The 25,874-nt window shown below is 35.8% G+C and overlaps 1 protein-coding gene across 1 annotated transcript in view; it reads left to right on the forward strand.

The window, feature by feature from the left end:
* The window catches only part of WRN (WRN RecQ like helicase), a 113,466-nt gene extending 88,693 nt beyond the window's left edge, over positions 1–24,773 (forward strand). The window contains exons 26-36 of the mRNA XM_052661475.1: positions 1,785–1,955; positions 2,033–2,127; positions 3,146–3,218; positions 4,008–4,084; positions 10,423–10,498; positions 10,731–10,843; positions 13,989–14,103; positions 15,029–15,160; positions 17,760–17,922; positions 21,306–21,520; positions 24,654–24,773. Coding sequence (XP_052517435.1) covers positions 1,785–1,955; positions 2,033–2,127; positions 3,146–3,218; positions 4,008–4,084; positions 10,423–10,498; positions 10,731–10,843; positions 13,989–14,103; positions 15,029–15,160; positions 17,760–17,922; positions 21,306–21,520; positions 24,654–24,773 — 1,350 coding nt within the window. The remainder of the gene's footprint in view (positions 1–1,784; positions 1,956–2,032; positions 2,128–3,145; positions 3,219–4,007; positions 4,085–10,422; positions 10,499–10,730; positions 10,844–13,988; positions 14,104–15,028; positions 15,161–17,759; positions 17,923–21,305; positions 21,521–24,653) is intronic.
* The last annotated feature ends 1,101 nt before the right edge of the window (positions 24,774–25,874 follow it).

The raw sequence follows: 25,874 nt of genomic DNA on the forward strand, positions 1-25,874 counted from the left end.
TGTGTGTTCAGTTACTCAGTCGTGTCCGACTCTTTATGACCCCATGGACTGTGGCCCACCAGGCTCCTCTGTCCATGGGATTTCTCAGGCAAGAATACAGGAGTGGTTTGACATTTTCTCCTCCAGCGGATCTTCCCAACCCAGGGGTCGAAAACTGTGTCTTCTGAGTCTCCTTTCATTGGCAGGTGGATCCTTTACCACTGAGCCACTTGGGTAGCCTGATAGTGGTTTAAAGATTGGGGATATGATTCTCTTTATTCTAACACACATCCATCTGTTAGTAGGTTTCCACATTCCTTGATGCATCATTTGGTACCCTGATTTTTCCAACCTGCTTTTTAAAGGGCAAGAATGGGTTGATAATTTCCATTTTTGAGATGTTGCCCCATAGACGTAAAGACTCTTATTAGAGAAAAACGATTGTTTAACTCTACCACCTTTTACACAATGGCTGATACAAAATCCCAGAAGTTAAATGAGCTGCCTCAGGTCTGCTTTGTATCAGAAGCAGGATGAATGACAGCTTTCCTAACTGCTGTTCTAGGGCTGTTTCTGTTTTATTATGCTGTTCACATGCAGTTTTAAATTTGTATTTTTAAGTTGAATGATCTAGAGGTACTGAAAGAAAGGTTTATAATTGGTTAGAATGTGTGTGTAAAATTGTGTGCTCTGTAAAAATCAGTGCCCAAGTCCTCATGTCCTCTATAGCAACTTTCTCATCCTTAGCAATTTCCTTTGTCTGTGGGTTAACCTGAAAAATTAAGTTAACTGGAACATATACATAATAAATGGAAGATGCCTCGCACAGAGGAAAAAATTGTTAGACATTTGTTGCTGATAAGTATTCTGACTTTTCAAAAATGTTACTTGGGTAAGTTTGGATTTCTAGTTGAAAAAGGAATATGGTTCCTTTAAGACAAAATGCTCCGTGTGGAAGAGCAGAAATATTTTCTGTGTGGGGATTGCCATGGAAACAAGGCAGTGTAAATTTATTCCCACCATACACAGTATTCACAGTGATTATTGCTCATGAAAGGGGAAGAGACAGTTACCCCTACTGATGAGAAGAGCATCTTCTTACTTCATACTAGTAAATGTGTTCATTCACTTCACGTGTTCTGCTTATGAAAGGGAAGGCTAGAGGAATGATTTTTAGAGTCCAGATTGCTAATAAGTACTAGTCAGGCAACTTAATACCTTTGGTGTTATTAGTTTGCAAGCAATAGAGTCTCCTACTATGAAAGTAAGCTCCCAGCAAGTGTAGAATGCCATTACAAGTGTTCCAGGAAAACTGACTAGATACTGAGTCAGGGCTTTTACTTTTATGTTAAGGAATGCAGGTTAAGTTAAAGGATCAGCTGTTAGCTCATAAAAAGAAAGTTAGTATTATGGAGCCAGGCTCTGTCCTGTCCTGGTTACTGACTTAATCTTCACAACATCCCCAAGAGTTGGAATTATTATTATATAGCAGCCAAGGAAATAGAAACACAGATAAGTAACCAACTTGCCCCATATCAAAAAGCTAGTAAGTACCTATGCATTGGGAAATGCTTGTGATTTTTATATGAAATTTCCTGCCATTTTCTTTTAAAGTAGAAAAGGAACACTATTTGAAGTGTTTTTTTTGTGAGTTAGGTATTCAGAGCAAGCAGGATGGGTATAAAAATTCGTGGGTTTTTAAAGCTGAAACTTAAGTATTAAAGCCAAAGAATCAGTATATGGTTTTGTGTTTTACTTCTCCTGTTTAATTAAATAAACACTTTAAGTTTTATTCCCAATTTCAGAATTCCCAGCGTCTTGAAGATAGATACCGCAGTCACAGTGTCTTTGGTACGGGCAAGGACCACACAGAGAATTGGTGGAAGGCTCTTTCCCGTCAACTCATCATTGAGGGATTCTTGGCAGAAGTTCCTGGGCATAGCAAATACGTAAAGATTTGCACCCTTACAGAAAAGGTAAACCATGCAGAAGTCTGCCTGTTTGATTTCATGTTCTCACTGTGCATTAAAAAGAGTCTTCTTGTGTTCAATAGGGTAGAAACTGGTTTGCTAAAGCCAAAACAGAATCTCCTCAGAGGCTTTTACTTCAAGCCAATGAACAATTGTGTCCAAGGACATTTCTACCAAGGTTCATTTTTCATTTTTTCTTTTAAACTTTCAGGTTTTTATGATTCATTTTATGCCAATTTGCAGGCACCACACGGGGTAAAATGAATAAAGAGAATCATTTTTGCATGCCTCTTTTAGTCAGTTTGGAGGTGGCCGTCAGTAGGGAGAATAAATCATAGAACACTCAGAAGGTATTCTTAGTGTATAGGAAGTAGTTGACTATGGTATTTAGAAAGCTGCTTTCCTATTGATTAAAGAAGTATATAGCAAAGGGAACTATATTTGATATCTTGTAATAAACTGTAATGGTTAAGAATCAGGAAAGAAAAAGAATGTAGACATATATATGTATGTATAACAGAATCACTTCACTTTACACCTGAAACTAACACAGTCTGGTAAATCAACTGTGATTAAAAATAAATAAAGAAACAGCATTGAGATCAGTACAAAAGAATCCATATCCCTTATTGCCTTCTTCTATATAGAAGATGGGAAAGGAATACATGTGTTTTTGCCTACTTACTTTTATACATTATTTATACATTTTTATAATTTTTATACATTATTGATCATACTTTTATACATTATTGATCATTTTTCAGTTTTTTTCCTTTTTTTAAAGAAATGAGATATAATTGACATGTAACACTGTGTAAGTTTGAGGTGTACAAGTATTGGTTTGATACATTTACATATTACACTCTGATTATGGCAATAGTACATAACTCATGACTTGAATATAAATTTTCTGTGTAGAGAGCAAGTAAGATTTAGTCTCTTAGTGACTCTGAAGTTTATAATACAGTATTACTGACTAATCACAATGTAATACATTAGATTATCAGTTTTACTTTTAAAACTTAAAAAATTTAAAAAGCTTAAGCTCTCTTGGGGTGGCGGGGAATTGATTTAAAGAAATCATCAGTCCTAAAAGAGTAATATAATCTCATCTGCCTCTCTAAGAGTAGAGGTGTGATGATTCATGTATTAAATAATTACATTTTAACATTTGAGAAAATTTTATTACTTTTCAGTTCTAAAGCTGTATCTTCAGGCACTGAGGAACATGTCTCTGATCAAGTACCAGTTGAATTAACTTCAGAGAAGGTTTGTTTTTTGTTAAAGAGATGGTTCTTATTTATTTCATTCTTCATTGGTGCAATTTCTATTTTAATTTTTATTTCCATTTTATTTCCACTCAAAGAGGAAAACACCATATAGACTAAGAGATAAAATTTGGAGAGAGAAATTATCTGAACAGAATAAAATATGCAATATATGATTTCTGGAATTAATAGAACAGAAGTATTTGAGCAAGTAACTTTCTTTTTCTTTTATCCCTACTTCATAACTCATTTGGTTTGGAGTCTTTTTTTTTCTTAATGATTATGATACTTTTAGTTGATGGAAAAACAAGCTTGATTCCTGAATGTTCTCATTAAAGTTACACACACACACATTTTCTTGCTTTGTTTTGAATCTTAGGTAACTATTACAGATTAAATACTTATCCACAGGCAGACTTCCACTAATTGGAATACTAGGTTGATGGGGTGATGGACAAATGAATTAAATTTTCTGGTGAATTTTTTCTGCTTTCTTAAAGTATGCAGAATGTAATTAGATCATTTTTATGACTTTGGCTCTTTCTATGTCTCTAAGAATTCTTTAGATCACATATTCTCTAGATTTGGAAGGAATGGGATATTACACTGTATTCCAACTGCCTTTAGAACATTAGAAATTAATCATTCATGAGCTTATTTTCAGCTGATTTCTTTGATGAGATGTTTAGTCAGAGGAAAAATTATCATTGTAATATTTTGTATTTTATTTTCTGCATATTTAAAAGATTTTTGAAACTTTTTTTTTAATGGATCTTCATATGTTTAAAAGCAGTTTAACTTGGATCAGATGTATTCTTACAAAGCACATGATAAAATTTCTTCTGGGAGAAACAGTCCTAAAAACAGGTACAGAATTTACATTTTTATTCTCTATAACCACTGTGTTAGCACTTTTTCTTTTTGAGAGAGAAAGCTCTGTTTGGGAACACATGTAAGAATTAAAGATTTTAAAATTAAAAAATAAATAAATAAATAAATAAATAAATAAATAAAGAAAAAATAAAAAAAAAAAATAAAAAAAAAAAAATAAAAAAAAAATAGATGTTGGGTTATTTCATTGGCAGAAGGAAGTTTAAACATAAGCCTCCAGTAATACAATTATTAAGGCAGACTTATAAAATTATAGTTTTAACATTAAGAGCTAACACTTCTGGGTATTATTGTTTGCCAGGCTTGTGCTAAATGCTAGTCTTTATAGAGGTAATATCTCATTCAATGCCTATAACAACCTATGAGTTAGCTACTATTATTTGTCCCTGTTTTACAGTTGAAGAGACTTAAGGGTTAAGTTAACTAACTTGTCAGGAGCATAAATTAATAACAGAGGTGACTTTCAAATCTATATTTGTTAACCTTTAGCATCTATACACTATTTAATTATAATTTGTATGAAATATATATATTCCCACTTCATTTTCAAGAAAGATCTTATGGCAACATACAATGGTGGATATTAAGGTGATAAACCTACTGTGCTTTCAAGCTTAATATTTGTCTTTCTGACTTAATGAAAGTATGGAGGATGTACCGAATTGTAGAAGGTCTGAAAATAGAGAATTTAAAAACTTGTGAGGACATACGCACCAGTTAAGTGGACTACATTTGCATACATATTAAGTGAAAGAAAATGGTTTGTTCTCTAAATGATGTGCTCACTTCAATAATATTGCTTTGGAGCCTGTAGAAACATTTACTATATATAATACCAGTCTTCCACACCAAATGATTTCTTTTTGATTGGATATATGTCCTATGTGATTACTGTGTTTCATGTAAGCAAAAGGTTTAAGGAGTGTGCAGAACAATAAACCTATTCAGTATGCTGAAGCATTTCTTTACTTAAACATTCCCTGTGACTTCTTGGTGCCACGGACTACCTTAGGCACTGGGATTGGGTGGAGATTAATAGAGACATAGTCGCTGGCCCTCTCAGAGTTTGTATTCTAGTGGGATATACAGATGAGGGAACAGAAAATTACAATCCAGAGCTGTGGCACTTTGGAAACACACTTTGGAAGTGACACTTGAGGCTTAAGTAGAAGTTAGGTGAAATGAGGAAATGCTCTAAGCAGTAGAATGGCTCACACATTAAAACCTGAAAGCAGGAGAGGATGACGTGATTGAGGAGCTCAGCAGTTAGCTAGCAGTTCCCTGGGAGAGGGAAGCAAGGGAGTGGTGATATTTAAGACTGGAAAATTGAACAGGGTCTCGAGTATCTGGTGGGCTTCCCAGGTGGCACAGTGGTGAAAATATCTGCCTGCCTATCAGGAGACGCGGGCTCGATCCCTGGGTCCGGAAGATCCCCTGGAGGAGGAAATGTCAACCTCCTCCAGTATTTTTGCCTGGAAAAGCCCTGGTAGGCTACAGTCAGTGGGGTTGAATAGATTTGGACACAACTGAGCGACTAAACTGGAGAAGGCGATGGCACCCCACTCCAGTGTTCTTGCCTGGAGAATCCCAGGGACGGGGGAGCCCGGTGGGCTGCCGTCTATGGGGTCACACAGAGTCGGACACGACTGAAGCGACTTAGCAGCAGCTTAGCAGCAGAGCAACTAACAACAATAACAAGAATATCCAGTTTCTTTCAAGCACTCCATTTGATCATAAAGGCAGTTGGAGCCAAGGAAGAGTTTTAAGCAGGACAGTGACATAATCAAATTTATGACTGAGAACAGGTGTTGACAAACATTTTCTATGAAGGATCAGATAAGAAGTATTTTAGGCTTTGAGGGCCAGGTGGGCTTCCCTGGTAGCTCAGCTGGTAAAGAATTTGCCTGCAATGCAAGAGACCCTGGTTTGATTCCTGAGTGGGGAAGAGCCCTTGGAGAAGGGATAGGCTACCCACTCCAGTATTCTTGGGCTTCCCTGGTGGCTCAGCTGGTAAAGAATCTCCCTGGAATGTGGGAGACCTGGGTTCGATCCCTGCGTTGGGAAGATCCCCTGGAGAAGGGAAAGGCTACCTACTCCAGTATTCTGGCTGGAGAATTCCATGGACTGTATAGTGCATGGGACTGCAAAGAGTCGGACACGATTGAGTGACTTTAACTTTTCACTTGGTCTCCGTCTCAACTATACAACTTTGCCATTATGGCCTCAAAGCAGCCATGGATGATATGAAAATGAGTGAGCAGGGCTCTTTTCCAATAAAACTTTATTTAGGGACACCGAAATTTGAATTTCATTTAATTTTCACATGTCACAAAATGTTCTTCTTTTGATTTTTTTTTTTTAACCTTTAAAAAAATGTACAGAAGCCATTCTTAGCTACAAACTTGGCCAGAACAGACAGATTTGGCCCGAGCACCCTAGTGTGTCGACTTGTGGTTGATGACTCTGGCTGTGGATGGTATGGATTGCAGGAGGAGCAGCATTGTAGAGACAAATAGAAAGCCTGTTGGTGTGCCGTTTGCAGGAGGTGATGGTAGATTAGTCAAGGGAAGTGGCAGTAGGCGTGGAGAGAAGAGATCTGTGAGATATTTAGGAGATGGAATTGTTAGGACTCAGCGACTGAAGATACGGGTTGATAAAAATGGAGGACTTGACTCTGACGCTTGGATTTCTGTCTTTGAGAGTAGGGTAAGTGCTGCCATTTCCTTCACTGAGCCTTGTAAGAGGAAGCCCTTCACGTGACATGAAGGGTTGTATGTTAGGGGATGAGGTTAACTTAGGAGTTTTAGTGATAGACAAACCCAACTTTGAGATACCTGTGGAGTGGTCCAGTAGTTAATTTTAATGGACAGGCTTAGTGTACAGAATAACTATTATTTTAAATTTCATTTGAATTTTCATTAAAATAATACATGTGAATTTTTAAAAAGTCGATTGGCACTTAAAGACATATAACAAAGCATAAGTTCACACCCTTCTCAAACCCATGTTCTGTTTTATAGAAGCAATTGGCCTCCATATTTCTTTTTTTAAAAAAATGCCTTTTCAACATATATTTTATTTTTATTGTACATTTCTCTTTGAAAGGCTGAAAAAGTGGGGAAAAGGCTAAGAGAGGGGGCTATTGTTTTCAGTCACTCATCTTTCCTTTTTTATAAAATGGATGCATTGTTGATTTACAATATAATTTGGAGAATTCCATGGACTGTATAGTCCATGGGGTCCCAAAGAGTTGGATACGGCTAAGCGACTTTCACTTTCACTTCCTTCAGGTGTACAGCATAGTGATTCTGTATTTTTACTGATTATACTCCATTAAAGTTATTACAAGATAATGTCTACAATTCCTTGTGCTTTACAATATATCCTTGTTGCTTATTTATTTTTAAACATAGTAGTTTGTAACTTTTAATCCCATTCCCCTAAATTAGCCCCTCCTCGCCTCCCTCTTCCCTTTGGTATAAAACCTGTGACTTTTCCATATACATTCATTTTGTTAGTTTTTAGATTCCACATATAAGTGATATCATGGCTTCCCAGGTGGCACTAGTGGTAAAGAACCCACCTGCCAATGCAGGGGATGTAAGAGACATGGGTTCAATTCCTGGGTTGGGAAGATTCCCTGGAGGAGAAAATGGCAACCCACTCCAGAGAATCCCATGGACAGAGGAGCCTGGCAAGCTTAGCACATAAGTGATATCATCCAGTATTTGCCTTTCTCTTCCTGACTTACTTCACTACAGATACTATTCTCTAGGTCCATCCATGTTGTTGCAGATAGCAGAATTTCCTTCTTTTTATGGCTGAGTAATAGTCCATTGTATATCTGTACACCGCATCTTTTTTATCCATTCATCTGTTGAGGAGCACTTGGGTTGCTTCCATATCTTGGCTGTTATAAATAGTGAACACTGGCATGTATGTATCTTTGAATTAGTGTGTTTGCTTTTTTCTGGCTGTGTACCTAGTTGTGGAATTGCTGGATCATATGGCAACTCTAAGTTTTTTGAGTGACCTCCATACAGTTTTCCATAGTGGCTGCACCAGTTTACGTTCTCACCAGCATTATACAAGGATTTCCTTTTCTCTGCATCCTTTTCAACATGTGTTATTCATAGACTTTTGATGATAGCCATTCTGACAGGTGTGAGGTTGCCTGCATGTTTCTGACATGCTTAGGTTACTGTTTTTTGACTTAGTTAATTTTAGAAATTTTCTGTTTATATTCTGTAATGGTGAACTAAAGGTTTGTTTCCCATATCCACTTCCCTCATTTCCTTACTTTCAATCCCTTTGCCTCCCTGGAACAAAATTATATTTCAAGTTTTGGTCATATAAATAATTTGTTCTTATTGTATATGCTCAAATACTATATAGTAAGGCAAACTGTGTTATTATGACCACCGCTCCCTTAATTATCTTCTTTGTTTTCTTGTTTTTTAGTGTTCCTATTACTAATTTTTAATTTCTCCTATTTTCAGCCTGTTTTCATTTGTTTATTTTCTTGGAGAGTTCCTCGCCTTTGTATCCCCTCCCATCTAATGAGAAGCTTCTCTGTTGGGTCATTTGGTAAAGAATCTGCCTGCAATGTGGGAGACCTGGGTTTGATCTCTGGGTTGGGAAGATCCCCTGGAGAAGGGAAAGGCTGCCCATTCTAGTATTCTTGCCTTTGGAGAATCCCATGCATGGACAAAGGAGCCTGGTGGGCTGCAGTCCCTGGGCTCATAAAGAGTCAGACACGACTGCGCAACTAGCGCATCTAGTGAGATTTTGGTCTTAGTTATCAAAATTCTCATTTCTAAGAACCATTTCTCATTCTCTGTCTTCTTTGTCGATCCATGTATAGCAGTCTTTTCTTGATTCACGGGTATAGGATCTTCAGTTACCTCTTTGATGATATTCATCATATATTTTGAATTTTCTTCTGTGCACTTTCTTTTTCTGATTTTATTAACTTTTGGCTGTGCTAGGTCTTTGTTGCTGCAGAGGCTTTTCTCTTGCTGCAGCGAGTGGGGGCTCCTCTCTAGTTGTGGTGTGCGAGCGTCTCGTTGCAGAGCACGGGCTCTACACTAGAGCATAGGCCCAATAGCTGTGGCACATGGGCTAAGTTGCTCCACGTCATGTGAGACCTTCTCAGACCAGGGATCAAACCCATGACACCTGCCTTGGCAGGCGGATTCTTTACCACTGAGCCACCAGGGAAGCCCTTCTGTACACTTGTTATAGCATTCATAGGGAAAATGTCTTCTATCAAACATTTTCCACATGTATTTCTGCTTCCGGAGTATATTAGCCAGAATTTTGCCAGTATATATGATAATAACATTTTTCTGAGAACTATTTTAATGTAACAGTTTACAAATAGTCCATTAGTATAAAGATTTCCATAAATACTAAGATAGAAGTAAATATATTACTTCAAATTTATAATTGTCTTGAGTAATCTGATATGACTAATTCTTTGAACTGGAGTTGTCTTTCCTCATGTTCAAATCTGTTTTAGTGATAGGATCTGATAATTATAAAATTGTAGATATTGAGTCCTTGCAACTGGGAAATTTATAAGCATTTCTTAAATATCAAGCGTGTTCTTCTCTTTCACCCCTAAAAGCAGAAATTTATTTAACTTTGACATCTTTTATGTATGCTATTCTATACAATTTCATTTTTATAACTTTTCCTCTTTATAAGTAATTTATCAGTGAGAAATGCCTCTTGTAGAAGTTGGTGTTCTGTCTAATGTGCTGCCTAACACCTTTCATATATTTGCTAATTGGGTATTTCGAAGTCTTCTTTTAAGGAGTCAAAGGCAAAATTACACCTTCTGGCTTATTTTTGTTAGTTTGAGTTTGAAGAAAATTGTCAATAAGTAAATCCATGCTAATTTTCCTCAGCAACCAAAAATTATTATAATTTATTAACAGTGCTATCACAAGAAGGATTATAGATTGTATTCCTCTTGGTTTAAAAACATCTTATTTTACTTCAGTGTAGATAAGGAGTATTTTCTTTCAAAGAATTTGATTGAGGAGGAGGAGGAGGCAAATGCTATTCTTAATTATACCAATTTTGTGATGAACTCAGATTACAGTTTTGTCTTTACCTTTATAGTGTATGTATTTGATCCAGAATGTTTAAAATCTAGGCTGTCATTTAAGTAACAGTCACTTTACTGGTATTATGACATACAAGTGTTAATATTGATTTGGAAAGATATTCTCATTTGGAAGGCAAAATAGAAAGTGAACTTGGAGAAAGAAAACCTTTTGTTATTAATTTTCTTTTCATTGTTTTAGCACCATAGTGTCATCACCAGGAAAATATTACAAGTCCTCAGAACCTGTTATTTCCACTCAAGAGCAGGAGACTCAGGTATGGCTTTTGTAGAGAGGCAGTTAGTTTTTGAGAAGATAGTTATGAATCTAAGCATGCTTAAAATTCTCTTGCCAGTATTTTAAAAATTGTTCTTTAACAAAGAGGCTAAGATACAGTTCAGTTTATTTTTTCATCCTAGGAGGAAATGTAATATCTGAAACTCTGAAATAAGGGACTGGATATTTCTAAGCACATTTAAACAGATGTTGTTTATTTGCGTTTTGTTCAGACTGCATTATATGGCGAATTGGTAGCAGCTAGGCAGAAACATGCCAATACAATGGATGTTCCTCCGGCTATTCTGGCAACAAATAAAATATTGGTGGATATGGCCAAAATCAGGTAAATTATTTACATATTTTAACTTATTTTCTTCTAACATAATAGATTTGTAAAATATATCATTAAGTGATATCATGACTATGGCTCCAGCAGTCACACCTGAGAAGTGGTTCCCAAATCTCCCGTGTTGATGCCAGTGATCTCTTCACTGAGCTTTAGTCCTACATTTCTACATGAAACCAGCTGTTTTCAGCAATCAGATCCAGGATATATTATAAAATCTTAACACATTACCCACCAACCCCCCATATGTATATGCATTTCATGCAAATACCAGAAGTCTACTTTCTGAATTCCTTAATTTTGTTAGTCATACTATCATGTTGCTCATCACACCTCTTTAATACCTCTGATATTACTTTTACTCTTCTAATATATAGCCCCATCTTTTATTATATAGTATTTAGACTTTTTCGCTCAATTGTTCCTTGTGTAATCTGTTTATGCTTTTCTTCATTTTTTTCAGTGACAGCATGGTAGTTCAGACCGTTACTCTTGTACTATTGCAAAAGCCTCTAATTAGTTTCTCTTTCATCAGTCTCTCTCTCTCTCTATCTCATCTGATATATGAATAACAAATTAATCTTTCTTTACCATGCTTTACTTTTGTTTAACTAGTTTCTCAGTCTTAACTTAAAAGAAAGTGAAAGTGAAGTCGCTCAGTCGTGTCTGACTGTTTGTGACCCCATGGACTGTAGCCCGCCAGGCTCCTCCGTCCATGGGATTTTCTAGGCAAGAATATTGGACTGGGTTGCCATTTCCTTCTCCAGGGGGTCTTCCCGACCCAGGATCGAATCCAGGTCTCCCGCATTGCAGTTATACTCTTTACCCTCTGAGCCACCAGGGGAATTTAATATAATTTCAACAAATCACTTACAGCTTAAAAGATTATCTGCTCAATTTACAGATTTAGGATTGGTGACCATCAAGTAGGATTTGTTCCCTCTCTACAAAAAAGAAGCAAATATCATGGTTCTTCTGAAAGCATATAAATACAGTTCACAAAAGAGGCTCTTAAAATATTTACTGTATTAAATGAGCCTTTGGGTTATTTTGAAGTTTCAAGGCTGCATCTTAACTTATTTAACTCACAGTTCAAGGCCTTTCATTTATAGACTTAAACCTACTTTTCCATCTGAGTCACAGAATTTTGATGCTTTAACTTACCTAGGTTGTTCAACATTTGTTCAAGTCTCCTTTTCAGCTTCCATATACTTATTTACAGTGTTGCTTCTGCTTTGTAGTTCCCTTGATTCCCCAAAACTCCTTTTAGGAAATCCTTTAAGATCTGACATTATTTGCTCCCTGAAGCCCTCTATGTTCTTATCATCAAAGTGATTCTTCTCTCTGGAATTCATCAAGGACTTTTAAATTTACATTTAAAAGATGATTCTGTGGCACTTACTATATCATGCTTTATTTATGGTTTTGTTTTTATTGGTATTCATGTATTGTGTCCTCTAGCTTTTAAACTCTGATAAAGATGTTACATTCTTCATCTTTTTGTGTTTTCCAAAGCAACTAGTGCAATGCTTAATAATAAGGTGGTCAATAAATGTTTAGAAGAAATTATTTCCAAAGAATCTCGTTGCTTGGTAATTGTACTCATCTTTTATTCTTCCTTTTCAAAAATTGTTTCTGTTGCTAAATTTCATCCAAGAGATGTTACTTTAGGGAAGAATTTTCTAATAATATTACATAGTGAATGTATTATATAATAATTATTTCATTAAAAATACATACTCAAAGGCCACATTGTAATATTAAGTAAAGATATTTAAAGGAAAAATAGTAATCATTAGATTGGCAGATTTTTAGAAAGAAGACATCAGACAGTTTCTTCATATTGGACACAATAAGAAATATTGAAAGCCTGAAGTAGTTAGCAGGTTTATTGCTACAGGTAAAAACTTTGGAAATAATGAATGAAATTTTCTTCTGAGTTTCTTAGCCTTTTCAGTTCAGTTCAGTTCAGTCCCGTCCCTCAGTCGCGTCTGACTCTTTGCGACCCCATGAATCGCTGTCCATCACCAACTCCCGGAGTTCACTCAGACTCACGTCCATTGAGTCAGTGATGCCATCCAGCCATCTCATCCTCTGTCGTCCCCTTCTCCTCCTGCCCGCAATCCCTCCCAGCATCAGAGTCTTTTCCAATGAGCCAACTCTTCGCATGAGGTGGCCAAAGTACTGGAGTTTCAGCTTTAGCATCATTCCTTCCAAAGAACACCCAGGACTGATCTCCTTTAGAATGGACTGGTTGGATCTCCTTGCAGTCCAAGGGACTCTCAAGAGTCTTCTCCAACACCACAGTTCAAAAGCATCAATTCTTCAGAACCCAAGCTTTCTTCACAGTCCAACTCTCACATCCATACATGACTACTGGAAAACCATAGCCTTGACTAGATGGACCTTTGTTGGCAAAGTAACGTCTTTGTTTTTGAATATGCTGTCTAGGTTGGTCATAACTTTTCTTCCAAGGAGTAAGCATCTTTTAATTTCATGGCTGCAATCACCATCTGCAGTGATTTTGGAGCCCCCAAAAATAAAGTCTGACACTGTTTCCACTGTTTCCCCATCTATTTCCCATGAAGTGATGGGACCAGATGCCATGATCTTCGTTTTCTGAATGTTGAGCTTTAAGCCAACTTTTTCACTCTCCTCTTCCACTTTCACCAAGAGGCTTTTTAGTTCCTCTTCACTTTCTGCCATAAGGGTGGTGTCATTTGCATATCTGAGGTTATTGATATTTCTCCCAGCAATCTTGATTCCATCTTGTGCTTCTTCTAGCCCAGTGTTTCTCATGATGTACTCTGCATATAAGTTAATAAGCAGGGTGACAATATACAACCTTGACATACTCCTTTTCCTATTTGGAACCAGTCTGTTGTTCCATGTCCAGTTCTAACCGTTGCTTCCTGACCTGCATATAGGTTTCTCAAGAGGCAGGTCAGGTGGTCTTAGCCTTTTAGTTGTCCTCTAAGACTCAAAACCTGATTACTTGTTTTATACATAGTTTTTGGTTTCTGGAACAAACATTAATACATGTTTAATGAATGTCAGTATGAAGCTAAATATCTGTCAGCTTTGTTGCTGGTGTAGTAATGTTTCAGTGGTTTCTTGACTTTTTAATTTTTTAAAATGATAGACCTACTACAGTTGAAAATGTGAAAAGGATTGATGGTGTTTCTGAAGGCAAAGCTGTGATGTTGGCCCCTCTGTTGGAAGTCATCAGACGTTTCTGTCAAATAAATAGTGTTCAGGTAAAATACTGTGGTTTACTGGAGCTCTGAGAGAATAAACTTTTTCTGATGATTTCAAAACATGCTTCAAAAGCAGCATTTTCTCCCTTCATTTTAATTTCTGTGCTGGACACTTAGAAAATGAATTTGGAGAGTTTCTTTATTAAATCAGTTACAAAAACATATTAGTTACCAGTTTTTAAAAATTAAGTATAGTTGACTTACAGTATTATATTAGTTTCATATGTACAACATAGTGATTCAATATTTTTATATATGATACTCCAAAGTTATAAAATACTGGCTATTTGCCCTGTGCTGTATATTACATCCTTGTAACTTATTTTATCCCCAGTACTTTGTGCCTCTTAATCCCCTTTCCCTATCATGCCCCTTCCCCTATCCCTCTCCCGGCTGATAACCACTAGTTACATCATTAAGATACTAAAGTAGTTATCAAGGCTGCTAGTGTCTGTTTATTTTGTTTCGAGGTTTTGTTTTAAAACTTGAATAAATACTGTATTTTAGATTAATAAATTATCTTACTTTCAAATGTAGATAGAAATTAAAGCTTCATTTATTTATTCACTATTCACTTTCAGGGGATTTAGGGGACTAATTTAGAAGCAGAGTGGTCAACATTACAGTTCATCTGTATTCTCTCATTTTGGCTTAAGGAGAAGACTAGGAATTTTTAGTTCTGTAACCATGTTTGCTAGTATGAATACTTTATTCAAAATTTATTCACTGTAGCCTATTTTGCTTTTAAAAATCAATATGTAAAAAAAGAAAAGTTCTTTTTTGAGCTTCTCATAAAAAGAGAATTTGGGGCTGTTCCTTGAAGTTTATGTTATTTTTTTTCTTTAATAGTTAATGATCATGTTTATGTTCTATGATTATATTGATATTATTTTTGATTATTTGTGCTCTGTTTAAAATTGTGTAGACAGACCTCTTTCCAAGCACAGAACTACAAGAAGAACAGAAGAAAAGTTTGGTGCTGGAAAATAAACCAAACTCACTTTCACCATCTGTGGCCATCACGTATTTTTTTTTCCAAGAAAAGAAAATGTCTTTGGTAAGTGTTACTTTCAAGTTAGAGGGAATTTTTAAATTTATCTAAATGTATTTTATCCACTTTTCAGTATTAAATTGGGATAAATTTCTTATAATCCTACAGTGTTTCACATTGGTTCATTTTATAATTAATTTTAGAACAAGGTCATTTTCTTTTTCTAAGCCTACTTCTAGTAAAATCAGCAAGTATAGTTTGAGCATGATTATCTTACAGAGGTTGTATCCAAGGTACTGATTAACACATTTATAGCTTAGGGATGTTGAAGCAGCCATATTTTGAAGCTTATTTTTTTTAATGGGTTTAATAGTTAAAAAACTATTACAGTAGGTACTGATAATAGATAATCTCTAAGATACATTGTTAAGTAGAAAAAGGAAGGTGCCTAGTGGTGTGAAAAATTTACATAAATGTGTATATATATATGTATTTGCATGCTTTTATATTTATAAATGGGTTTCCCTGGTGGCTCAGATGGTAAAGAATCTGTGTGCAGTGCAGGAAATGGGGGTTCAGTCCCTGGATCAGGAAGATCCCCTGGAGAAGAAAATGGCAACCCACTCCAGTATTCTTGCCTGGGAAATCCTATAGACAGAGGAGCCTGGTGGGCTACAGTCCATGGGGATGCCAAGAGTCGGACACGACTGAGTAATTCTTTCTTTCACTTTTACACATATTCATATATGTGTATGTATATGTATATAAAAGTGTAGGTATATACAGGTGCATAAATATCTCTGGAAGGATGTCCAAGAAGCTAGAAATAAGTTTTAAAAAAGCAACAAACTTGCTTTTCACTCTCTCCTCGAGTGTCCTGTTCTTTTTTTTTTTTTCCTTAACCATATCTACTTGATGCTCTTTGAAAGAAATCTGACTGCTGTGAAAAATGGGCATACTTCCTGTTTCTTCATCATTGTGGCAGAAGTCTTTAAGGTTGTGGAGATTTTTTAAATACACAAAATGAAGAGGGTATCTTAGTGGCAGAAGGGCAGAATGAGGCTTCCCCGTGAGTTTCACTGATTTGCATTCCTGTCCTCTCTGGTGTTAAATTGATTTAGATCAGGCTGTATGGTGCAGGGCCTCTTTTTCCTGTTCTCTGTGGCTCATGCTTTAGGCTCCATTACACACTTTCTATTCTGTTTAAGATTCAGTACAAATAAGAATAAACAGTCCTTAGCTTGTCTTAGTCATTAATAGATGTTCTACTCAGATAGCCAAACTCCTTAATTAAAAGTTTGAAAGCCATTACACAAAGAACCAAATAATTCCACTGTACTCTTTTTGAAACGAATTACATGATAAAGAGGAATTTTAAGTTCAGTCTCTTATTTAAACAGTTACTTACATATACATGTTAAACATGCTTGTATATATACAATTGGACCAAATATGTATGGCAAAACTGTATGTAATTACTAAGAAAATATGGAATAGCCTCTAAATTTTTTGAATAAATTATATTCTCATACTCAGCCAGGATATGAAGTTTCATATATTACATATTCATGGTTAAAAATATGAGGAGTGGTATATCTTCATTTGGGTCTTTTGCTATTATTTGGTTGTATATTATTGTGAAAAACTGTAGTGTAATTATCTGTGCCTCCTGGGAGCCTGAGGGGGGTCTTGCTAGTTAAGCACAAAATTAAACATGCCTAAGGACTAATTAATCAGGAGTTATAATACAATTAGTTTTCGGTAATATGATGCCTGGTATCAAATAACCCTGATATTAGGCAGACATGGCAGTAACTAAAAACCTTCCTTTGAGTGATGAAGAATATTGCTTTACATGCCCTGTTCTGTGAAAATATCAGCATTCATACAAATACAGTCCAAATTTAGACTTTCAAGGTGTGTTAAAAAAGAGTATCAAGAAATAATTTAGAGCTGAGTGATTGAACTTCCTGAATGTTGAGAAGAATATTTTATCTAACAGACACCTTAACTGGATTTGGAGCTGCATTTGTTTAAAAGCTACATAAATACGTAGCAATGTCCTTAACAATTCATGTTAAGTTTAGTAGTAGGCAAATGATGACAGCCACTTGTAAATTATGTTTGTTCTTATTTTATGAATAAAGTCCACTTAAAGCACTTTTTTAAGTCTTTTTGAGAACCTTTTATAGAATACATTCAGAACCTGATTTTATCACTAAGCATTTTAGCATTTGTCTTCCTGGAAGTTTATGTAACTGAAATGCCATGTGTTATTTCAAGTGTACAGTTTATTGAGTTATAGTTTACTGTATTTTTAAAAGGCCGTGGCAGCTATTAGACTTATGTAGAATGACTGTTCTCTGTTACTAATGGGTTTTTAAGGTGAATAATTGCAGAAGGATGAGTACTGATCTCTTAGCTAAAGCTGGGTGATTTTGCTTCATTCAGTATAGTAAGTATACAAAGCAGCAGCACCTGTGGAGTTCTAGCATGTGAGTCATTTTGAAGAATTAGTTAAAATAAGAAATTTAAATGAAGGTTCAGTCTACTGCTCTATTTCTCAGTGAACACTTACTTCCTGAAGGTTTTGGACCTTGTGTTTCTATACAGCACAGTGGAAGCTTAAAAAATCTCACTGGTTGTTTTGCTGCCTTTGCTCTAGAAGGATACAGCTGAGAAGAGGACTCTGCCTCTCACAACAGTTGGCATGCACTTATCCCAAGCGATGAAAGCTGGCTACCCAGTCGACACGGAGCGCGCAGGCCTGACTCCAGAGATTCGAAAGGTTATTGCTGATGTTATCCGAAACCCTCCCATCAACTCAGGTGATAACCGTGACCCTTGTCTGCAGCCTTAATGACTTGAGTTATTGAACCCAGATGAAGTAAACAAGCAATCTGCTGATATTTCCCACTCTGATCACATTAACCCTTTATGCTACTATGAAAACTTCACTTTTCGAATGCTTTGTCTTGTTTTAGAAATACAATCTTTCTTCCCATCATCACTCAAAGGAAAGTCTGAATCAGAGAAATTCTTTTTTTGTTTGTTTGTTTCAGCTTCTGATTACACCTTCCACACCCATCTCCAAAACAGAGCTCTTTCATCCTTCTCCGATTTCCAGTTCATCAGTTGGAAAAAAAACATCCTTCCCCATAGCTTACTCTTAGTTTCTTCCTACATCTTTCTGATTCCCTGTCATTGGTTTCACTGAACTAGCCTTTCTCGTCCAGGCAGTCGTGTCAGGCACTGTGAAATTGAAGGGATGGACTTGGGTCTCTTGGGCCCTTTGTGGAAGGGTTTTCTCCTGTCATTATGCTGTGGAACCTCACCTGTGGTCAAGCCCCTTTGTCTGCCTTACAGAAAATGTTAAAATCTGCCTATTTTAAAATTATGATCCCTTTCTTACAGAAGTAAAGACGAAGTACATTAGAAGGGTTTTCCTACTCTAAATGTACAAACGTAAACTAGATGTATCATAATAATCTGGTAAATCTGATGAATTTTTTTGGGCTGTTAGGACAGAGCAGAGGACATAGCAAAAGCCTCATCTCCAGAACTGCAGTGCAGATAGTTAATTAAGCTTTTTACTACGTCAGACTGTTTCCCACTCAGGAATAAGGATACAGTTCTCCCCCCAAGGTTAGAAATAGGGTGAAAAACATCACAATTAATTCTATACTTAATTGATAAGAACAAAAGTATTGAAGTTACCTTCAATGGCAGCCTTCATTCTAGGCCTGAAGAAGACTTGACTGAAGAACACCTCCATCTCTTCTGCTGATCAACCTAAGAGGCCAGGAGAGGGACAAACACAGGTTTGAGCAGGGAAACCTGCTTAAGGTTAGTTCCAGGGAACCTAAGTTTCCCTCTTTAGGGAACCTAAGTTAGTTCCAGGGAACCTGTTTCCCTCTTTAGGGTTAGGGTTAGGGTTGTTCTGCCAACTTTTATTTAAAGGAAAGACATATGCAATTTTTAATCCTGGTCGATGAGACCTTCAAGTATTTTAAGGGTTTGTTGATAAATTATGTCAAGATCTTATTGGAGGGAGGGGACACCTTAACAACTCATTCTGCTTCTATGTCACAGCTTTCTGGTTATGTTTTGATGCCCCATTTAGGGCAGTCTCTATAGGGAAAATATGTGCTAGGCTTGCTAATCTATATAATAGTTGTGAGTTCATAACTGGAAATTAATGAATTGGCATTGTGTGAACTTGGTTCACATGGCTCTGTTAAGGTTAATACTGGTTTGTAAATCTGAAAACCTGAGGGCCAAATCCTGTCCTGTGATAAAATATCCAAGGTCACTTAGCTGTGAGTATGTTGTGAGGAAGCTAGCCATCTCAGCTGGTCACCCTCCAGTCTTTCTCACTTCAGCTGCCATTTTTCTAGAAGTTAAGGCAGAGAAAGGACAATGGTAATTACTTGTGGGGTTAGAATCATGATTGTATAACATCTTTCTTTCTTCAGTGCAGAAGGAAATAGTATTTCAGAGAAAGTCAAATGCCTTCTTGCTCACATGCCTGCTTGATATTAACACCCTAGAATTACTTTTTTCCTTATATATGTATTGTCTCTTAGGATTTAGAGAACAATGTGTCTCTGATAAGCTGTTTGATAGTGTACAATATCATCTGAAAGAGCTTGTGCAGTTTTTCCCCCCCTTTTCCTATTTTCTTTACTACTACATATTGAGTATAGCAAATTTTCATTCAGAGTTAAATATTAAATTGAAATTACTATTTCAATTGAATTAATAAATTCAATAAATTGAATTAATAAAGATATTAGCATAAATTGAAATTCCAAAGAACAATGAAATTTAAATTATACTTATTAAACACTTCATCTTTCTGTCCAAACATTATATATACATTATACAGATAATATGAAAATATATATTATTGTAGTTTACTTCCAAAGCCAAAATTGAGAACGTTAAGATTCATGTGCTCTATCTAAACTTTATTTCTTTCAATTGTACATTTATAGTCTGTAATATATCATTTATTGATGTGACATTTTATTTTTGAATTCTTATTTTTCCATAATAAAATACTGTTTGTTATCTCACTGGAGGAAACATTGTTGAGTTATAAACTATAATAAGAAATGAAGATATACATGTCACACTAATGATTCAGATAGGTTATTTCATCTTTTACTTAGCTGTAGCCATATCACATAATTTGGTGTTTTAATGAACCAGTTTGTTGGCATTTAAATTCTGCACAATCTTGAATTGATAATTTTCTATATTTTATTATGGCATAATCTTATACTTAAACATAAGAGTATTTGAGAACTGAGAAATTATGTCTTATTATTTTCATGCTTATTTACTAAATAGATTGTATCCTTGTAACTTAATATTTTAAGGAATTCTGCACTTTTTTATTCTTTTAGTTTTTTTTCATGTTTACATAATTTTAAGCTGCTACTTTTATGGAGCTGAGATTGTAACTATGCCTACTAATAAATAAAGCAATGTATTTAATGATGTACCTGGATAATATTTTGAAGAATTTTGTTCTTTCATTCTTAATGTACATGTCCCTGGAAAATTAAGGGTGGCTTCCAAGGGACATGCCACAAAAATAAGGGTAATTTGATCTCTTTAACCACTGAAGGAGTACAGGCAGTGTTCATTGTTTCACTTGATTTTTCAGCCCTTATTTGTGTGGAAAGTTAGGGCAAATAAGATCTTAAAATAAAATCTATCTTTCTCAGAAAACATATTAAATTAATAGACATTTTAAATAGTTGATATGTTTTGTTATGCTTCAGTATCCACTGAAAGAATCCTTTTTATTAGCATCTTATTTATAAGTATGATTAGCTTCTATTTTAAGAATAAATTATTTTCAAAAAAATTAGCTTATAATTGATATTTGGGATTTGAAGCATAATTCCTTTAGAAACAATTCCGTGGATGGTGGTTTTGATTCTCAGTTTGAAACAGAAGTTCTGCAGAGTGGATGAGGTGACCTGATTCTGGCTCTTAGAGGCAGGGGTGCAGGAGTGAGGGGGGCGTGTGCTTACTCCATTTCTGATCTGTGAGGGGGTAGGCATTTGCAAGAGGAACATCTTCTCTGACCACCTTCCTCCTTCCTCTCTACAAAATATTTCATTATTTCCAGCTCATGGATTTTTCTGTAATGATCTGTGTAATTTACTTTTAAATCTTTTAAAAAATTCTTTTACAGATACAAATAAAATTAACCTAATTAGAATATATGTTCCTGAAAACATTGACACGTACCTTATCCACATGGCAATCAAGATCCTGGAAAAAGATGGTGACCACAGAATGCGATGCCACTCTTCATGTGATCCCATCAAAAAGCGATGTTTCCCCAACCCTGAAGAGAGCTCTTCAAATTCTAAGAGAAGCAAGGAAGAAGTAGACACCAAGACCAAGGTGTTAATTATGTGTAGAATTTTCATATACTGTCAGTGTTCAATTTCCGTATCCTAATACCAGAATGTTGTATTTTTTGATGTGTTATAAATTCTGATAGGTTACTTTTTTAAAAAAAATCTCTGGGCTATGTTTCCTTTGGTTTCATAAATCTGATCTAAGAGATTTTTTTTTTAATGACAAGAAAGTGAAGTGAAGTGAATTGAAGTCGCTCAGTTGTGTCCGACTCTTTGTGACCCCATGGACTGTAGCCTACCAGGCTCCTCTGTCCATGGGATTTTCCAGGCAGTAGTACTGGAGTGGATTGCCATTTAGAATATAATCCCATCTATTCTAGTTTATTGTGTGGGAATGTCAGCTTAAATTTTACATCTACCTTATAATGACTGTATAACTTGGAAATTCCATTTCTTTCAGGGACTTCCATAAAATTTGGGAGTCCAATGGTTAAGACTCTGTTCTTCCAGTGCAGGGGGCACAGAGTCAGTCCTTGTTCAGAGAACTAAGATCCCACATGCCTTGTAGCATGGTCAAAAAACAAAACCCAACTTCTGTTATAAATACCTCTTTAGATACTGGAATTTGTCTATCATTCTGTTACTCTTCATGCTCTGTTCCTGTTACACTGAATCTCTCAGGTACAAGGGTAGTTGTTTCTCATGGTCCTGGGCATATCCCAGTGCACTTTTGCATGATCGGAGAACGACCATGAGTTTAGTAGTATTTTACATGGTATATTTTATTAAAATCACATGCTTTGAAAATTATTGTTCTATGATTTATCTGAGATAAATTGTAATTAGAGAATAACTATTCTTTGACACTGTGACTCTGCCAAATGATTACAAAGACTTGAAAATTTGACATTTAATTTCTTCTGGGCCTAAAGTTTGTGAAAATCATAATTAACTCATAAATTACTTTAGTTCCTGGATGATAAATTCAGCATAGCAGTAGGTGGTTGCTACTATTTATATTAGAGAATTAGGAACTTTATTTCAGTTGTAATCTTTACAAGATTTCCAACAGTTAAACTCTTTTTCTCTCAATAGCTTAAAAATAAGAGGGACTGGTTTTTTAAAACTGTCCTTCAGTTAGATGTGTATATATTCATGTCCCAGATAACCTAATGAAATTTGTTTACCTGGAATTCTTTACATTATTTTGGCAATTGATTAGCTATAAGAAGGACATTAAAGAAGATATATGTTGGGCAGTGGTAGTGAAATTTGGCTGCTATTCCCAGCCTTTTATTTCTGAAATCTGTATACCGAGTGCCTAAGACCTTATTTTTTTCCCAGCTGTATCTGTCAATACAGGAAAAAGTGTAACTTGCCATTTTTCCTGAATATTGAAGCACATTTAGAGTGAAATATTGTTTCAACCACACATTAACATTTTTGCTTCCCTCCTATTGAAATAATATCATATTCTGACAACAGAATGGACGTGTTTTTTTTAATCGGGACATAACTGCTTTGTGGTATTGTGTTAGTCTGCTGTGAAACATGAATCAACCACATGTGTATATGTAGAATGGGGCTATTGTGGAGAGGGTGGGTAAGTGGGTGGAAATCATACTCAGCTTACTGCATTTAGCCTTTTCTTTTTCCTCATTTAGGGGAGCAAGAATATTGAGGCTGGGAAGTAGATTATGAGATGAGTGAGCCAGCCAGACTCTTTTTCTTCCATCCGTCTTCCAGTATAGAAAGCTACTCTGAGCGCTGTAGAGTCTGTTGGAGGCCAGGTTTCAAGATCCTTCATGTGTTAACATTCGTCTTCTCTACCGCGCTGGGTTGTATTCCTTAGTCTCTTTCATTTTACGATTATGAGGCTTCTAATGAAAGCTAATGTCAAAACAAATTCTGTTTATTAGCTGATGCACCATTAGGTTCACATCTGTTGTGACTGCTGTTTACTGGAGGAAGATTATGTCTTGATAATGGTAGTTCTGATTAATATACTAAGGCACACAGTGGATTCTTCAAATATGTTTTTTTCTTTCAGATAAGTTTTTTTCAAATAAGATTCTTCAAATAAGTTTTTAAAAAATTGATGGCAAGTTTTCGTAAAGTGAAGCTTTTAAATTTTTGTTTATTTCAGGATGTTTAAAAAAATTTTTGCCTTTTATTATTTTTGTCCCATTGCTTTTTATTTCTTCTTAAGGGAGAAGAAATTTCTGCTCTCTATTGGATCTGCTTGTGCAAATCATATAGTAGGCAACCACTGCCTCTGGGTTTAATTTTTTCCCCTAAAAGTTAGAGACTTTTACCTTAGAATTCTGAGGCTTCATTTGGTGCACAGGACACCCTAGAATTAGACAGAATATTGTGCCTGTGTACATTTGTCTTTTTTTCCTAAGTGGATCCCTAGTTTCAGCAGATCCTCAAAAGAGTCTACAAAACAAAGATCGTGTTTTTCCCCGTTTACAGAGCAAATATTTTTTGAGTACGTGTGATGTCTCAGCAATTCTGCAAGGTCCTGATGATGCCTGGACTACTCCAAGTTTGTCCACCAGTGTAGATGTACACGTTGTATGCTTTTTTAATCGCTAATATAACTGTGTGTGTGTGTGTGTGTACACATGCTCAAGCAGATGCCTTCCTCTGAACATTAAATTCACCATTTTGGCATACCCAAAGTTAATATGGATCTGAAATAATATCCAGTTCTTTCCTTCCCAAATGAGAGTCTTTTAGACACTTGAGTGTCTAAAAATACATAACAGTGTGGCAGGTAATTGCCTAAACAAATGATATAGTGATTTTGTCTCTTATGTGTTTACTTTTGAATCAGAAATAAACTCTATAGATATCATTATTTTGTTTTATTGAAAAGGGAATGATGATGGGTATGTATTTAGTAACTTAATGCAGGAGATATAAGAGATGTGGGTTCGATCCCTGGGTTGGGAAGATCCCCTGGAGGAGGGCATGGCATCCCACTCCAGTATTCTTGTCTGGGAAATCCCATGAACAGAGGATCTTGGTGGGCTACAGTCCATGGGATCTCAAAGAGTCGGACATGACTGAAATGACTTAGCACACTTCACAGCACGTTACTTGCCAGCAGTACAAATATATATATACATATATATAATATAGATAATTTTTTTGTTGTTTCTTTCCTATAGACTTCATCTGAAACCTCCAAGAGAAAATTACCTGGGTGGTTTGCCAGAGGAAATGAGACCTTACCTGATAGCAGCAAGAAATCAGTGGCCAAAACCAAAACGAAGGGTCTTTTTAGTTAAACTGGCAGCTGTCAGAGGAGTTATGTGTCCTGCTGTATTATGAGAAGGAAGCTGTATGTCATTTCTGAGAAGAGTAGGCAGTGTTTGTTTAAAAATTATTCTAATTTTGAAGTAAAACTCACCTATTTATTGAACAGCTGGCATTTTAAAACAGCCTTGGGCAAGCCACGTAAAGTTGAGTCTTCTGAGAGTCTGAGTGAGTACGTCCTAGGACAGAATCTTAAGTTACCTTCCTATGAGATTGCTTTAAGAAACCATGTCATTGCCTGTTTTCTAATCTCGTCACTTATTTCCATAGTATGTTTGGAATATGTAATGTGCAATGATTTAATACAGGTAACACATTAGGAGTTGTACAGTGATTATGTGTGTGATATGAAATATTCCTGTGTTACCAAAATTCTGTCTTATATATGAAGAATGTGTAGTTATTTTACAATTTTTTTTTTTTAGAAGAAACTTGTACGCATTTTAAAATGGTGCTAGTGGGCCAGACCAGTGAAAATGAAACGTTTAGGGTTCTGTGTAAATAGAGAAAAGAATAGAACAAAGGAGACCCAAATGCACTAGGCAGCTATGCACTTTGTATCTTACATATGATTTCTATTATTTTTCAAATAATAATAAAAAGTCTTTCCTACTGAAACTTATAAAGATATATATTTTCTTAAACTTTCATTTATTTCATTTATTTGTTAATTCATTTAACAAAGCTAGTGGAGGTGATGGAATTCCAATTGAGCTATTTCAGATCCTAAAAGATGATGCTGTGAAAGTGCTGCACTCAACACACCAGCAAATTGGAAAACTCAACAGTGGTCACCAGACGGGAAAAGGTCAGTTTTCATTCCAATCCCAAAGATGGGCAATGCCAAAGAATGTTCAAACTGCCACATAATTGTACTCATCTCACACGCTAGCAAAGTAATGCTCAAAATTCTCCAAGCGAGGTTTCAACAGTATGTGAACTGTGAACTTCCAGATGTTCAAGCTGGATTTAGAAAAGGTGGAGAAACCAGAGATCAAATTGCCAACATCCATTGTATCATAGAAAAAGCAAGAGAATTCCAGAAAAACATCTCCTGTTTTATTGATTATGCC

The sequence above is a fragment of the Budorcas taxicolor genome, chromosome 24, assembly GCF_023091745.1.
Source record: "Budorcas taxicolor isolate Tak-1 chromosome 24, Takin1.1, whole genome shotgun sequence".
In the NCBI taxonomy this organism is placed as follows: domain Eukaryota; kingdom Metazoa; phylum Chordata; class Mammalia; order Artiodactyla; family Bovidae; genus Budorcas; species Budorcas taxicolor.